The 16,424-nt window shown below is 41.4% G+C and overlaps 1 protein-coding gene across 1 annotated transcript in view; it reads left to right on the forward strand.

The window, feature by feature from the left end:
• Positions 1–15,974, forward strand: part of COL4A2 (collagen type IV alpha 2 chain) — a 147,124-nt gene extending 131,150 nt beyond the window's left edge. Inside the window, exons 33-49 of the mRNA XM_069972946.1 lie at positions 1,201–1,344; positions 2,633–2,758; positions 2,893–3,074; positions 3,635–3,698; positions 3,775–3,849; positions 4,590–4,697; positions 4,826–4,933; positions 8,059–8,130; positions 8,214–8,339; positions 9,495–9,611; positions 9,732–9,893; positions 9,979–10,077; positions 10,213–10,359; positions 10,504–10,620; positions 11,078–11,269; positions 11,703–11,989; positions 15,048–15,974. Coding sequence (XP_069829047.1) covers positions 1,201–1,344; positions 2,633–2,758; positions 2,893–3,074; positions 3,635–3,698; positions 3,775–3,849; positions 4,590–4,697; positions 4,826–4,933; positions 8,059–8,130; positions 8,214–8,339; positions 9,495–9,611; positions 9,732–9,893; positions 9,979–10,077; positions 10,213–10,359; positions 10,504–10,620; positions 11,078–11,269; positions 11,703–11,989; positions 15,048–15,302 — 2,381 coding nt within the window. The 3' untranslated portion in view covers positions 15,303–15,974. The remainder of the gene's footprint in view (positions 1–1,200; positions 1,345–2,632; positions 2,759–2,892; positions 3,075–3,634; positions 3,699–3,774; positions 3,850–4,589; positions 4,698–4,825; positions 4,934–8,058; positions 8,131–8,213; positions 8,340–9,494; positions 9,612–9,731; positions 9,894–9,978; positions 10,078–10,212; positions 10,360–10,503; positions 10,621–11,077; positions 11,270–11,702; positions 11,990–15,047) is intronic.
• Positions 15,975–16,424: the final 450 nt, after the last annotated feature.

Raw genomic sequence — 16,424 nt, forward strand, 5'->3', positions numbered from 1 at the left:
ACATTGGGGGACATTTATTAAAAGGCTAAAAAGCCTTTTTGAGGTGCAGATGGGCCCGATAGGTGTAAAAATATTCACAAATGGTCTTTTTGAGAATATTTTATTTGCATTGGGCCGGTCTGCGCCTCCTGCGCCAGTGGGGCAGAGAGGGGACGTCACGGGTTGTGCAGCAGCACGCAGAAGGGGCACGGCCTCATTTTTCTGTTGGAAAAATTATAGTAAAACCTACGCCAGTTCTGAGCTGGCGTAGGTTTCAATTCATTCGCAAAAACGGGCTCCGTGTGTACAGGATTTATGTAGAGGCAATGCGCCTCTACATAAATTCTCAGAGCTCTGGAGCTGCGGAGACATTTGTAGGCCCGACATAAAAAAAACGCCGGACTTCATAAATGTCCCCCATTGTATATACATATAATACACAAACATATACATTATATGTACATATTACACATATATAAAACAAACACAATTATATGGACATAATACCCACTTAGATGTTAAACACATGCAGTTAAGTGCTCATTTTATAAACACTGACACCTACTATTTCTTTTAGAAAGCTGCATTTCTGTGCTCTCTCCACTATAGTAGACTAAAGTGGGGGTTACTAGTGGATTACAGAATTACTTCAGATAGTGCCAAAAACTAAAATCGATTTTAAGAGATTATAATGGCAGGACCAGAAGCTTGTTATGATGAAGAGCATGTCATGAATGTACACAGGTAGCTTTTTGACCAGTCACAGCTGTAGGGTAAGAGCTATGACAGCTCCTTGCCCTCTCTCTGAGTGGAAAAAGAGGTTGGAGAGATGCATGCAGATTAAAAAATATGCTTGACTGGCTGGTCAGGTGCCCCCTTTATTAGGGCAGAGCGATGCAACCTAGGTCACCCTGGTTATGAACCATAACCTCAGCTGTGGATGTGGCTGACAAACTGTGTATCAGGGGTCAAGCTGCTAGGGTAGCAAGTAGTGACTGAGAAAATAAGCTGGCCAGTGCCCTCTGGTCTCTGTGTCCAGGGCAAATATTATTGCATGTCTACATGACTGTGAAGTTGCTAGGCAGGTTTTTCGTAAATATTCTCAGTTCTCATCTTCTACTCCTTACCTTAATTCTACTAAATGATCTGTTGAGATATTCCTAATAAGGCCCACATTTTAGTCCTTTATGACTTTAAAGTGAACTTGTTTTACCAATACAGGAGCAAAGGGTTCCCCCGGCATGGCAGGATTTGAAGGAATGAAGGGAGAAAAAGGAAGACCTGCATGGAATGGACCTAAGGGACAATTTGGTGATGTCGGTATTCCAGGACCTAGAGGATTACTAGGAGATCCAGGAACAAAAGGTACATTTATAAAACAATGTAATAAAATAATAAATAATACCAACCTTTTGGTTGCTTTCTTTATCTTCTTTGCATAAGTAATAGATTCCGAATACCAATCATACTAGAGACGAATTTGATTTTAATCTTCAATTATCAGCAGATAATAGATATCCATATCATGCTTCTATTATATTTCAGTTAATATTAATAAAATGTTCTATGTACATATATTATAGCATACCTGCAGTAGGTTTCAAGATTTTTTTACTCAAAAATGTACATTATAGCCTTTTGACTCTTGTCTCACTGTACAATAAATTATGACAGTGTCTACTTCCATGTCTTAAATCCCTGGATTTCCTTTATTAGCTCCTTTGAATTACATAGCCCATGCAGGAAAATGATTGAGTTAAAAAACTTTACTTCAAATATTTGCCTGCATTTTCATAATTTCCTTTTCCTTTCAGCTTACAATTTTACTGTCGTTTGAGTGTTCTGGCATGTACCAATTGTGAAAACGAGCAAGGAGAAGATTGCGCTAAGTGCAATCCTCTCCCATCTCAGTGTCACGTGATGAGTCAGACCCCTAATGTAAGGGTCCTATTCCACGGGCCGAGCAAAAATGTAAACGAACACCAATCTGCTAGATCGGCGCTCGTTTACTGGGCCTATTCCACGGCCCTGATGATCGTTTAGCGAGGGCTGCAGGGACATCTTTACCGATGTCCTTGCAGCCCTTGCAGCATACATTACCTAGCAGGGCTTCTCCTGCGCTCCGTCTTCCTCCCCGGGTACCGCGGTGCAGCATCAGCCTGTGATTGGCTGAACGGTCTGACAGCTCAGTCAGGCCGCTCCGGAGTTGATGCTGCGCGCAGGACCCGGGGAGGAAGACGGAGCGCAGGAGAAGCCTTGCTAGGTAATGTATTCTGCTTGGATCGTCGGTCGCCGCCACGCACAGCTGTTCCACCATAGCGATGTGTGGGTGGCGAACAACGATTTTAGGTTTGAACCTAAATGAACGATCAGCCGATGACACAATCATCGGCTGATCGTTCTCTCTATTCCACCGAGCGATAATCGGACGAATCAGGCCGATTACTCTCTTGGAAGCCAGACTCAACATGGTCCTCTCCCCGCCAGTTCTCACGTTTGGTTAAGGGTCTGAACATTCGCACCAGGACCGAACTTTTGACATGTCAATAGTTTTTATAAATGACAGTCACACTTAAAGAAACATCTGAAATCCTAAACACTGAATGTGAGTACATTCACAAATAAAGTCTCAATCTGATTGTAACCCTTAAAGGCGATCGAGGGGAAGTCGGCCCACCAGGACCTAAACCTGAAATGAAGCCAGAAATGTTAATGGAGATGAAGGGACAGAAAGGAGATTATGGTGATGCTGGAATGAAAGGATATTTAGGAACTAAAGGTATATTTGTTACATTTATGTAATACTCATTATAAAAACAATATTGTATTATTTTGTAATCTTATATAAATGTTAATGTTTGTCGATATGACATAGCTTGCAACTTTAATTACAAAATATGTGTTATTCTTTAGGATCGAAAGGTATGCCAGGTCATCCAGGGCAACCTGGGCAGCCTGGCTTACCTGGTATGCCCAGCTTTGAACAAGGTGATAAAGGAGAGAGTGGTCCATCAGGGCATCCTGGTTTTCCAGGAGTTCCAGGTCAAACTGGCCCACCAGGCATTAGTGGATTCCCAGGATTTACTGGTCCCAGAGTAAGTTTATCTCATTGATAAGTTTGTAAAAAAATAAATAAATAATAAGGAGAAACAAAGGAATTTGGCTAGCATTTTCTCTTGTTGCTATCCTGATAGAAAATGATAAAAGGAGCATTTGTGGCATAATAGCTTTATAACTGCATCCTATTGTTATTACCATATTACGTCTCCACTTCCATGATGGACTTGTCTCGGCAATGACGGCCAACTGAGACACTCACTGGCTGTGGCGCTGTCCTGTCTCAGTCAGTGATTGGCTGAGTGGGCTGTCACTGCTGTGACAAGTCCGTCTCAGAATTGGAGGTGGGATCATTCATCGGGGGACCCGAGGATGCCAGGGGAGCATATTAAAAGCTAAAAATTGCCAAAATAACCCTTTAAATCTAATCTGTTACATTTCCATACTGCTCCTACACAAATGACAAACACACTATATCAAATGCCAAACAAAAGAAAAGTTGGCTTCATCCCAATATTTTACTGTGGGGTCCCATCTAAGCTGGGTAATAAGGTTTGAGAATGCATTGAGCCATGTCATTCATTGTTTTCACACTTAGGGTTCAAAGGGTATGCCTGGCATGTTCGGTCTTCCAGGGGACAGGGGTACTTTTGGAGATAAAGGTAAGCTCCGTCAAGATTATATTTTTCTTAACTGACAATAAACTTAAGTATATAATAATTTGTTGCTGCTTTGCAGGAGAACGAGGAGACACTATAGACATACCTGGAGAGAGAGGCATCCAGGGTCTGACAGGAGACAGTGGATTTCCAGGTACACACCTTATAGAGACAAAAATAACTTATTTAGATAGTATATTTGATCACAACTCCTATCTTTATGCTTTTATGTGAGCAGATGATAATATTAAAATGTTCCAACATCCTTATTAAATCTCATGAACAAAGAAAAAACTCAGCTCACCATAGGTGGTTTATTGTGTGATGGTGGACGTTCAGGCAGGAGCAAGTGGAGTAGTAGCGGGCCGCACCCGGTAATAATAGTAAGAAGGAGGAGAAGATCCACAGCGTCCAAAAAAAGTTTTGTTGTCTTTATTATGAGGCATATAAAAAGTTACAAAAGATAAAAACGTAGGCCTACGTTTTTATCTTTTGTAACTTTTTATATGCCTCATAGTAAAGACAACAAAACTTTTTTTGGACGCTGTGGATCTTCTCCTCCTTCTTATTATCCTTATTAAATACAAACATCAGTTTTATGCAGATTTGTAAATGACTTCTATTTAAAGTACTTATCAGCTGCTATATGCCCTGCAGTAAGCTGGATTTTCTTTCCAGTCTGACACAGTGCTCTCTGCTGCCTCCTTTGTCCATATCAGGAACTGTCCAGAGCAGTAGCAAATCCATTTAGAAAACCTTTCCTGTTTTGGGCAGACAGAGGTGACAGCAGAGAGCACCATGTTAGACTGGGAAGAATACACCACTTCCTGCAGAGCATACAGCAGCTAGTAAGAACTGGAATGCCTGAGTTGGTTTTTTTTTTTAACTTTGCAGGATTTAGGGGACAACCTGGAGACAAGGGATTTCATGGAAGTGCAGGGTTTTCAGGCATTGAAGGAATGAAAGGAGAAACAGGACAACCAGGAGAACGTGGCAGCATAGGTATTGTCTGTATAGACAGCAACTATTTATGCATGCGTTGAACTGTTGCTGTCTTTTCTGGTTTATCCATTCATTCAGATCTTTTAACTTGTGACATCTGTTGTTTGCATCTATGTTGTTTTCCTTAGGTTTACCAGGCCTTCTGGGTTTACCTGGAACACAAGGTGATCCTGGATTCCCAGGCATTCCAGGTGAAAAAGGAATCGTTGGTATTTCAGGTTTTCCTGGTCAACAAGGTAAAGTTTTGATTAGTTTTCAGGGTTTTTTTTATTTCAACTAGGAGAGACTGTGAATAAAAAGGCATTTCTTTACACTCCGCAGGTTGTTCTTACTTTCCACACTAGCTCTTAATTTTTATTTATGACCACAGTTATTGGAATCGTTTTTTCACCTGACACATTGCACATTGGATTTGTTTAAAGGGTAATTCTGTGCCAGGGGCTAAAGATCTGGGGCTTGTGTACCATGTGCCCGATGCTAGCGATACTCCTTGGTTTTAGTAACCACCACTGTCCAGCATTTACTTTTACACAATTATATTCGTCTTCTCTGGAGTTGTTCCTTTTCTTCCCCATCTGATACAGACTGCCATAATTTCTTCAATCCATGTCTCATCTCTGCGGGGTTTGAAGCCCAGACATCATAAAACACCTCATTCAGTGTCACACTGCGGCCTGTGAATACTGCCAAACACTGTGCCTCCTAAATATAATACTGCCGCATACAGCACACTGTGAATATAATATTACCACATACTGTAATATCTCAATATAATACTGCAATTTACTGCACTCTCTAAATATAATACTGCTCCATGAGCTACAATGCACTGTGTCTCCCCTGACCATGAGGCATAAGGAATCCCCCCTTGTTACGTCCCTGCTGTATGTGTGCCTAAGGTGATGGCAGCCTTGGAGAAATATTGCAGAACAAGATAGCTGATAAACAAACTAAGTTTCCTTAAAAAGGATGCATACAATTTATATTAGAAAATATTGTTAGTAGGTCTGTAAGGGAAGAGTTGCCACATACAAAGGAAAACTAAATGTTACAAAAATTACCAATACAACCTAGGAAAGTATTTTTTGTATCATATGCAGTTTACGTAACTGATTTTATTGCAATACAAATATTGTATTGCAAGCTTTTTTTAAAAAAATATTGTTGAAAAATGCAAAGGTCAACACTGAAATGACTGTAAAGGTTCACAATTTTTGTAATGCAGTTACTAAAACTTACCACTGGGTGGCACATTGAAACTTTTTTTTTGTCTCCGGGAGTTGCTGACTATCACTTTCAGTACTAAAAGTTCTGTTAATAAAAACAAAGGTAAACAAAAAAATCTCTGATAAAAAAAAGTTACAACTAAGGCCTCTTTCACACATTTAGTGATTTTTCAGATCCGCATTAGGGTTCGCTATTTTTACTCCATGATCTATGGTACATCTACACTCACCGGCCACTTTATTAGGTACACCATGCTAGTAACGGGTGGTCTTCTGCTGCTGTAGCCCATCTGCCTCAAAGTTCGACGTACTGTGCGTTCAGAGATTCTCTTCTGTCTACCTTGGTTGCAACGGTTGGCTATTTGAGTCACTGTTGCCTTTCTATCAGCTCGAACCAGTCTGCCAATTCACCTCTGACCTCTGGCATCAACAAGGCATTTCCGCCCACAGAACTGCCGCTCACTGGATGTTTTTTCTTTTTCGGACCATTCTCTGTAAACCCTAGAGATGGTTGTGCGTGAAAATCCCAGTAGATCAGCAGTTTCTGAAATACTCAGACCAGCCCTTCTGGCACCAACAACCATGCCACGTTCAAAGGCACTCAAATCACCTTTCTTCCCCATACTGATGCTCGGTTTGAACTGCAGGAGATTGTCTTGACCATGTCTACATGCCTAAATGCACTGAGTTGCCACCATGTGATTGGCTGATTAGAAATTAAGTGGTAACGTGCAGTTGGACAGGTGTACCTAATAAAGTGTCCGGTGAGTGTATATGGTCCTTTATTGCATCTGTTGTGCATCCATATCCGCATCCGCAAAAATGTTGAACTGGTAAAAAAAAAATAAAAAAATAGTTTACTTAGATTTGATCCGTGTTTTTCACGGACGTCACGAATGTGACATCCACTACATCCGCAAAAAAAACATGACATGTCCTGTTTTTTTCAAGGAACGGATTGCGGATATGCAAAAAAGCGAAATGTATGAATAGGACAATAGAAATCAACATGCAATATGCTGATCCGCAGTTACGTACAACTTTGTGGGTTGTGTGAATAAGGCCTAAAGCCAGCATTATCACCCCTATAACACAGTAACAGATGCAGCAACAGTGGCTTAGTACACAGATAACCATATTGGGTCTCATTTACTAATGTGAAAGAATGTTAAGAATGTATACTTACCGATCCCCATGCCCCTGCAGCAAGTCAACAGTCTCCCGGATGCCAGACAGATATCATCTTTAGCCAGTTTCCTGCTACATCATGGCCCGGGGGAAAATACACATCTGGCTGATGGATTGACTGCTCAGCCAATCAGTGACCGCAGCAGTGCCCCACCACAATCACTTACTGGCTGATCGGGACATCCAACCGCCGTTTTGTGACATTGCAGAAAGGAAAGCAGGAGGAGGCCGATGGGGGTCCAGGAGCAGGGACATGGTGCTGTGGGGGCACAGGAACTGGTAAGTATACATTTTTATTATGTTCCCCACTGCCTACACTATAGTTTTTGTTTTTGCCTGGACTACCTCTTTAAACAGTTTCAGAGCTCATAAAAGACATATTAATACATCTGTCAGTTTTGGAAACTAAAATCCTGAGGTGTAGGGGTTTTGAAAACCAGATAATCTTCGTCAATCAGACTCACTGCCTTCATAATGTCAATACCAATGCCCCATCACATTTTCAGCCACCCATGAGTTTTAAGCTCCTCATGTCTGACCCAGAGTGCCCCAGTAAGTGTAAACTGTGTTTTTTTCCCATCATTTAGTGGTATTTCATATAACCGTTCTAGTAAAACATATAAGAAAAAGCTTAAATACTAATACATACTTTTTTTAATATTGTTGTTCCACAATCAATTGTGCTTTTATTTGTGATGAAATAGCTGTATGAATTCAGAAAACTGCTGCTAAGGAAAGTGCAAGGACAAGGTTAAAAAATGGTGCAGTAGGCGTCCTATAGTATGGAAAGCTGTAGCATAACTATAAGAGACATATTTCTCTTAACTTCAGCTATTTGTGGTTGGGATTATTATAAATATGAATTACATACATGCCCAGTGATGGATAATACTTTGCTTAGTATCTACTGCACTTTATAAAGAATTCTATAATTCATTGTGTTACAGGCTTTCCTGGAATCAGAGGACTCTCTGGCCTTGAAGGACTGACAGGCACTAAGGGGCAGTCAGGCACACCAGGTACGGTGAACATCAGCTCTTTACTTGATGCAGCAATCAGTTTTTGAATTGGACTTAAATTGGAAATATATAATTTTTTATAGGTGCAGATTCACTTGGTTCCCCAGGCTTTAAAGGCCTCACAGGTGAAAAAGGGGACCAGGGTGAGCAAAGTAATGTTGTTGGATTACCTGGTAATCCAGGTGTGAAAGGAGCCAGAGGAGAGTCAGGTGGGTGTCATTGTTTCTGGAAAAGGGATGTTCAGACAATCCTATCACTCTTGAGACCAGGGTTTTGTATGAAAGTGATGCTATCACCCTCCCCCCCCCCCCTTACTCTCACTTTATTTCATTAGTTAAAAGGGTCACATAGACGGGGCTCTGTGGCAGTTGGGCCCCATCTCCTGACTGGGAAGAGAGCTTAATTGCCCCGCCCAGGTGACACTGTCCACTGATGAATTGAAGCTGATGAATTAAGTTATAGACAAGACATATTCATTTACATTATTTTACTCTGACCCAAGGTGCTGCAGTGTGTAAATAAAAGTATAGAAGTAGGCATTAGGCCAACAAATGTGTCATAAATTTGTGAAAATACCTCTTTGCCATTAAACTGACTATTGGCCAAATGTTCTTCATAGTAGTGATGTAGATGAAGGATTACATATGATGTTCACAATGCACAAAAACAGGTTGGACATGACCTGGTGTCACCAGATTGATTTACCAAATTCTGCAGAAAGCAAAGCATTATTAAACCTGAATAAACCCCTTCTTATGAAACTTCTCCTTTCCTGTCTGTGTCATAAAAATAACATAAGGTACCACTACGGCAACATGTCAATGACTACTTTCCACATTGTGTTGCCATTTAATGGCAAATATTTGCTGTTATTTTAAAACAACGGCTGTTATATTGAAATAATGGCCGTTATTTACTGTTATATGGCGGCCATCCACTCAATTTCAACATTATGTGAACAGATCCTTTCTGTGTTTTTAATCCACTCCTGGTTTTGGTTGCAATATGAGGACCACAATACTGACTGAAATATACGTAGTGTGAACCCAGCCTCATTGTGTGTATTATTTACCCAGGTATTCTGTTCGTGACATTCTGCAATCAACCTGTGTGATTGCAGAATGTCATAAAGTATATCTCTAAATTCTGTTAAAAACTGCTCAGGCAAAATGGCAGTCCTCATAATAATGTACTAAAAATAAAATTTTACAAAATTAAAATCAGAAAAATGAAAAAAGATTAGAAAAAAGGAATGTTTGGTTATCTGACCCTAATCAGTAAAATATAGGCAACATTTTCACTTTAAGCTACTTGTCTATTCAGATATGCTATTAGGAAAAAATAAAAGTTTCTGTGTTTCCTAGGTTTGCCCGGGGCTGTAGGTTTACCTGGATTAGCTGGTGCTCGTGGTGTTCCTGGTTTTTCTAACTACTCAGGGGGTCCAGGAGACATGGGATCTGCAGGTCCTCCAGGGCAACCAGGTATTTTTGTCTTTATTAACAGACATCTAGAGGTTTTCATTGTACCGTTTAGTTTTGCAATTGTCCCTTTCATTTCTGCACCCAACCATTTTTTATAAAGATGAATGACCTGTGTTTCAGGCTATCCAGGCCCCCAAGGAAGACCAGGTCTGCCCTCACAACCAGGGTTGAAAGGCGAGTCTGGACCACTTGGGTTACAAGGAAACATTGGTGATAGCGGAATTCAAGGTGACAGAGGACCACAAGGATTTACTGGTATCCCAGGTTATCTTGGAGGGAAAGGTAATGTATAAGATAATCCTATAGCTGCTTCACTGCACTTCTCCTACATGTTTGTGAATGTAACACTAGTTTTTATTGTTAAAAGGTGAAGCAGGTGAGCAGGGAAGTAATGGTGTACCTGGAGTACCTGGATTCCCAGGAGACAGAGGCTCTAAAGGACCAAAGGGTGACCAAGGACCACAAGGTTAATACAAAAATATTAATGTTTACTGTACTGTTAATTAAAATGCTGCATCATCTGTATTGTCTGGCTAGAAAATAATGGACAGTTAATATGTCTACAGGTCTTTCTTGAGTTTATTATTATAATCTTCTTCAGGTCCAAAGGGTCAGTTTGGATCACCAGGACTTCCCGCTCAACCATTAATAATGCAAGTGGAATCAGGTCCTATTGGTATAACTGGCGTTGTAGGCCCTGAAGGTATCAGGGGAGACATGGGACCCGCAGGTTTTGTTGGTGATAAAGGTATGACCCTTCTCAGCAGTTTTATCAAAGTACACACATTAGAAACAAAAAAATATCCACTAAATATTAAGTCTAAGAGATTGGTTTGCTGCTGACCACCATGCCTCTTTAGGCTTCTCTATAATTTAGAAAATTGTTTTCCAGGTGCACAGGGTCCACAAGGTAAACAAGGTGTGCCGGGCGCAGCTGGAAGGTCTGCAGCACCTGGCGCCTACGGAGACCAGGGGCCTATAGGACAGAGGGGACCTTTAGGATTTAAAGGTAAGTAAGCTTAACAAGTAAAAATGTATCAGATGGAATCTTACTAAGGACCCAGCCAAATGTATCCAAATGCCCCCTACCCAACAGTGGCCCAAACAACCTCTGTGTGCCTTTTTTGCTGTACAGAACAACAAAGCAGGTTATATTAATCCTTACAGAAATTTTCAGTAAAAAAAAACATATAAATCAGTATAAAGAGGCCTCACATGGTCCTTTTTCAGGCCCAGAGAAAGCAGAACATTGCCTGTCTTTTGTGTGCCAAGATGAACCAGTAACATGGCCTTTCATTACAGTCTCTAAGCTACAGGTGGTGAAGTTTGACTACTGTGCAACTACGAAATGTGGTTTCTTACGGTTGTATTTGGATATTGCCTTTGTAATCTACTTATGGGATAGCACTGTACACTTATTTTATTAGATTGGCAGGAGCATATTAACTTTGTATTCTGTTTGATAGGAAACCCTGGTGTTCCAGGTACTGTTGGGTTGCCAGGGATGCCAGGAAGAAGTGTGAATATTGGCTATCTCCTGGTAAAGCACAGCCAGACTGACCAAGAGCCCATGTGCCCTATTGGCATGGCTAAATTGTGGAGTGGATACAGTCTGTTGTATTTTGAAGGGCAGGAAAAAGCACATAATCAAGACTTAGGTAACTAGTTCTTTATTATCAATTGCATTGAGTCAAGAAAGAAAATGTAACAATAGATGTGTGTAAGCTGCTGTGAGTCCTCTCTTTTCCCTCTCGGACCTGACGACTCCGGGAAGCTCCGACAGCTCAGGAGGAAGAAGAGTGCGGAGGATGCACGGAATACAAATGTATAGTAATACTGAGCATCCTCCGTTCTTATGCTATGTTTATGCGTGGGGCCCTCTGTTCCTTTACTGTGTTCCCTGTCCATGGGCCCCATAGAAAGTGCCTGTTGTGCCTCAAAAGTAGGTGCACTACTGGGAAAATAATAGATGATGTAATGTATACTTTAACTAATGACTCAGACATTGCCAAAATGCAAGAAATACTCTTCCATAGTAATTCCATCACAATGTTTCTTTTTTTTAAATCTTATTATGCTGTGTTGCTTTAGGTCTGGCTGGATCATGTCTGCAACGATTTAGTACAATGCCCTTCTTATACTGCAACCCTGGTGATGTGTGCTATTATGCCAGTCGTAATGATAAATCCTACTGGCTGTCGACCACAGCACCACTTCCAATGATGCCTTTAGTAGAAGAAGAAATTAAACCCTATATAAGTCGTTGTACAGTCTGTGAGGCTCCTGCAGTTGCCATTGCTGTCCATAGCCAAGATATGTCCATACCATTCTGCCCTGATGGTTGGAGAAGCTTGTGGATTGGATATTCATTCCTTATGGTTTGTATTCACTAAATAGTGAAATGCTCTCTTGATGACTGTTTTCTTGCTAATCTACATTTTTTTTTTTAAATGTGATCTTAGCCCCTTAGCTAATACATTCTAGGCCTTACTGCAGAGGTGTAGCTAGGCTCTCCTGCACTCGGGTCAAAGAATCAATTTGCCCCCCCCCCCCCCCCTTGTGTGCGAAGTAAGCACAGGGGGGCCCATGTTGTCCCTTCACTGCTGGTCTATAACATATGTGTGTATATATATATATATATATATATATATATATATATATATATATATAATTTTTTTATTATTATTATTATTATTTATTTTTTTATGAAGTTTAGATGAGCAATTGTTCAGATGAGCGATTCGCTCATCTCTACTGGCAGCACTAGCGTGGTGTTCACAATATAGGTTACATAATGTCATATTTACTGTGTACCTGGAATATTTTTATGAAGAATGATTATCAGGCAGCTCTTGGCTCAATCAGCTATTTTAAAGTACTTCCATTTTTCCCATTTAAAATTTGGTCTCTAAGTACCTTAATGGAGGCGCCGTTGTCTCCGCTCCCTGCTGTCTGTACCTGAGGAGGCGCCGTTGTCTCCGCTCCCTGCTGTCTGTACCTGAGGAGGCGCCAATGTCTCCGCTCCCTGCTGTCTGTACCTGAGGAGGCACCGTTGTCTCCGCTCCCTGCTGTCTGTACCTGAGGAGGCGCCGTTGTCTCCACTTCCTGCTGTCTGTACCTGTGAATTAGGAGGCAAAGCTTCCTGATCTATCTCCAGTGTAATGTAATTCTATTGTGCAGTCTCCTAATGCACAGGTACGCTCAGCAGTAGAGTTGATCGAACCTTGGGAAATCCTAGGTTCGATCGAACTCAAACATTCACGAACCTTCCGCATTAGATTGCTGATGCCTTCCCGGTCCGTGGGGAAGGAGACATCCCGGGGACCGCCTGGAATTCTGGGATTCAGCCTATTACCTAATACCTAGGCTGAACCCCGGAATTTCAGGCGGTCCCTGGGCACTCTCCTCGTTCCGAACGGACCGGGAAGGCATCAGCAATCAAATGTGGCAGGTTCGTAAATGTTCAAGTTCGATCGAACCTAGGATTTCATGAGGTTCTATCAACTCCACTCAGCAGCAGAGACAACAGCAGCAATATCACCAGTAAGGTATGCCATCACCAAATTCAAAATAGAAATAATTTAGAAAAATGGCTCTTGTATCATGGTTCACTGTATATAATGATATAGGTGCTTTATAGATTGGCGTAGGGAACCTTGGCTCTCCAGCTGTTGCTAAACTACAACTCCCATCATACATGGACAGTCAAAACTAAAACTTTGGCTGTCCAGGCATGATGGGAGTTTTAGTTCTGCAACAACTGGAGAGCCAAGGTTCCCTACTCCGGCAGATAGTAGGTAAGGTTTATATAAATGTGATATATATATATATTTGGAGAGGGCAGTTATTAGGCCAGACCCCTAAATAGACACTGGACACTCTCTTGTGTGTCTCCCCCATCCCAGACTGGTGTCACCCTGTACACCCCTGTCCCCCTCCCCACTCCAGATTGGGCACCCTTCACCCCCCTCCCCACTCCAGACTGGGCACCCTTCACTCTCCTCCCCAGACTGGACACCCTTCACCCTCCTCCCCACACTGGGCACCCTTCACCCTGCTCCCCACACTGGGCACCCCTGATTGTTCTCCCCTTGCCACAGAACTGTATTTTCTGTCTTCCTCCTCCATAGTGCAGTGTACATACAGGACCTGCGGTGACATCATAGTCACATGTCAAGGTCCTTCACCATCTACACAGTAACTTTGCAGTATTGTCTCCTGGCTGCTGTTTAGCCCTGATTTGCGCAAAATCTCGGTAAAAACACAGCGATTTTGCGCAAATTATAGCTAAACAGCAGCCAGGAGATAGTACAGTATGGGAAAAAATCGCCCCCTGCCTCCCCACACTGACAGAGGGCAGGACGCTTCCAGGCTGCCTCATCCACTGTGATCCTTCTCTCTCTGCTCCCTGTGATGGTGCCCCCTGGTCTCTGTGCCCGCGGTAGCTGCCCCCCTATCCCCCCCCCCCTCGCTACGCCCCTGCCTTACTGTCCAAGTAATTTTTAGTTTTTCCAAGGTCTTCTTCCAAGCCATATAACTTTTAATTTTTCCATCAAAATAGCCAAATGAGCACAATTGCATGTTGGGGTAGTGTAAGTTCTGGGTTCATATATCTTATATATCTTTTTTGGTAACTTTTGAAAGGAAACTATTTCTTTTTTTGGGAGGCAAAATAAAAAAAATTAAAAATAAGAGAATAAGAAAACGCATATAGACATTTTTGGAAATGTTTACATTATGCATTCATATTGGAACAGCTCGAAGATAGTAATTATGGTGGCCGTTTAGGTTATTGCATTTTTAATATATTTTTTAAACAAAAGTGACATTTTAGTAAATAAGCCAAATATGTGTCCTTTTTATGTGCAAAAAGGCAATTTAAATTGAAAAATTATTATTTTTTTTTTTGTGTGGGGGGGGTTAATTAAAAGTCTTTTCATAAACATTTCATTAAATTTTTGTAACATTTTACAAGTCACATAAGAAGACTGTGAAAGCAATTAGCAGATTGCTGCTACCATGCACTGCCCTAGGACTTTAGTGCAGTTTATTCTGCCTGTCAGGATAACGTTGACAGGCAGTGTACCCGACCATGCTGCAGCCGCAGCTGGGTACCCAGACACCCGTGGCAGGCCTGATGGCCTTCACAAGGCCCCCCCACAGCCATGAAAACCCATCTTTACCAGCGATTACATCCTCAGGAGGCCAATAGGTACAACAGCGCCCATAGACTCTTTACATGTTGGGGTCACAAAGTGACTGCAGCATGTAAGGGGTTAATCTACCCGGAATAAAGGTCTGTTTCTGTTGCATGCATAGAGAAAAATATATTTTTTTTTAATTTCCTTTGTATAAACAGAAGGTATAAATATTTGGCACTTTAAGCAGATGAATGTCATCTTTTCTCCAAATCTAACATTGCCATCTTTATTTTAGCACACAGCCGCAGGCGATGAGGGAGGTGGACAGTCTCTTTCTTCTCCTGGCAGCTGCTTAGAAGATTTCAGAGCAACTCCATTTATTGAATGCAATGGTGGTCGTGGGACTTGCCACTACTTTGCTAACAAATACAGCTTCTGGCTTACAACTATTGACAAGACATTCCAGAGCTCTCCATCTGCAGATACACTGAAGGCTGGCCTGATTCAAACTCATATTAGCCGGTGCCAAGTTTGCATGAAAAATCTGTAAAATTTCTGTATAATTCTATGTATAATATCTTTTATAAGAAAACATTTAACAAATGTATTATTGGTGCTATGTTTAACTTATTACCTCACTAGCTGATCTCACATTTGTTAACAAATTATTATTTTGGTTTCCTCTCTCATTTGGAATCAATGTCATTGTCAAGCTCATTATCAAGCTCAAGCTTATCCGCTCAGACCTCCATTGAGACGTACTTTAGTACTATAACTGCAAGATGCCGTCATTGGTTTCTATAGATAAAATAAAATAATATAATCAAATGCCACATGAATGAACTGTTTGATGTGCCCAACTTTTTTTTGTCTACTTTAACTATGTTGGACTGAATAGAACTAGTGTGGTTCATATTGCTGGATAGGAACGATTACAGGGTTTGGGACGACGCCCTTTATTAATCTGCAGAGCATTGGGGATATCCTATTTATTTCTGTAAATTAACTGCATTTGTTGTGTTAACAGGCATCATGCCAGTCTCTGTCAGGGCCTTTGGGGCAAAAGTAGAGAATTTGTATTCACAGGACCTTTACAGAGTTATTATTAGATCTACACTTAGAACTACACTTTAGGTTCAATTCACACAGCCGCAGAAAAGCCACAACTAGAGATGAGCGAATTTACAGGACAAACCAAGCGAAGCACCTTGTTAGCTTGGCAGTCGGCTCATCAGCCTGCTGCCTTTGAACTCTGTGCCGCTCCAGGTGCTTGGAAAAGCCAGATCCAGTCGTGAGATACTTTTCCCAGTTTCCCAGGACTGGATCCAGCTTTTCCAAGCACCTGGAGCAGAGTGGCACAGAGTTCAAACGCAGCAGGCTGATAAGCTGACTGCTGGGCTAACAAAGTGCTTCACTTGGTTTGTACTCTAAATTCGCACACCATCTAGCAACAACATCTGGACTCCCTATGTTTCTTCTGAGCTCATTTTAGGTCACTGTAGAACCAGCAGTAGCCTTAAATGTCGCCTTATTACTGCTAACAAGTAACATTGAGCCTTGTGTCAGACACAAATTTTGCATGGCTTTTTTTGGACAAAAATTTTTGCTAAGACCAGAAAAATGCCAAAATGTCATAAAATATAGCAAACACAAAAACATCATGTGAGTATTG

This window comes from Dendropsophus ebraccatus, chromosome 5 (assembly GCF_027789765.1).
Source record: "Dendropsophus ebraccatus isolate aDenEbr1 chromosome 5, aDenEbr1.pat, whole genome shotgun sequence".
NCBI classification, from domain to species: Eukaryota; Metazoa; Chordata; class Amphibia; order Anura; family Hylidae; genus Dendropsophus; species Dendropsophus ebraccatus.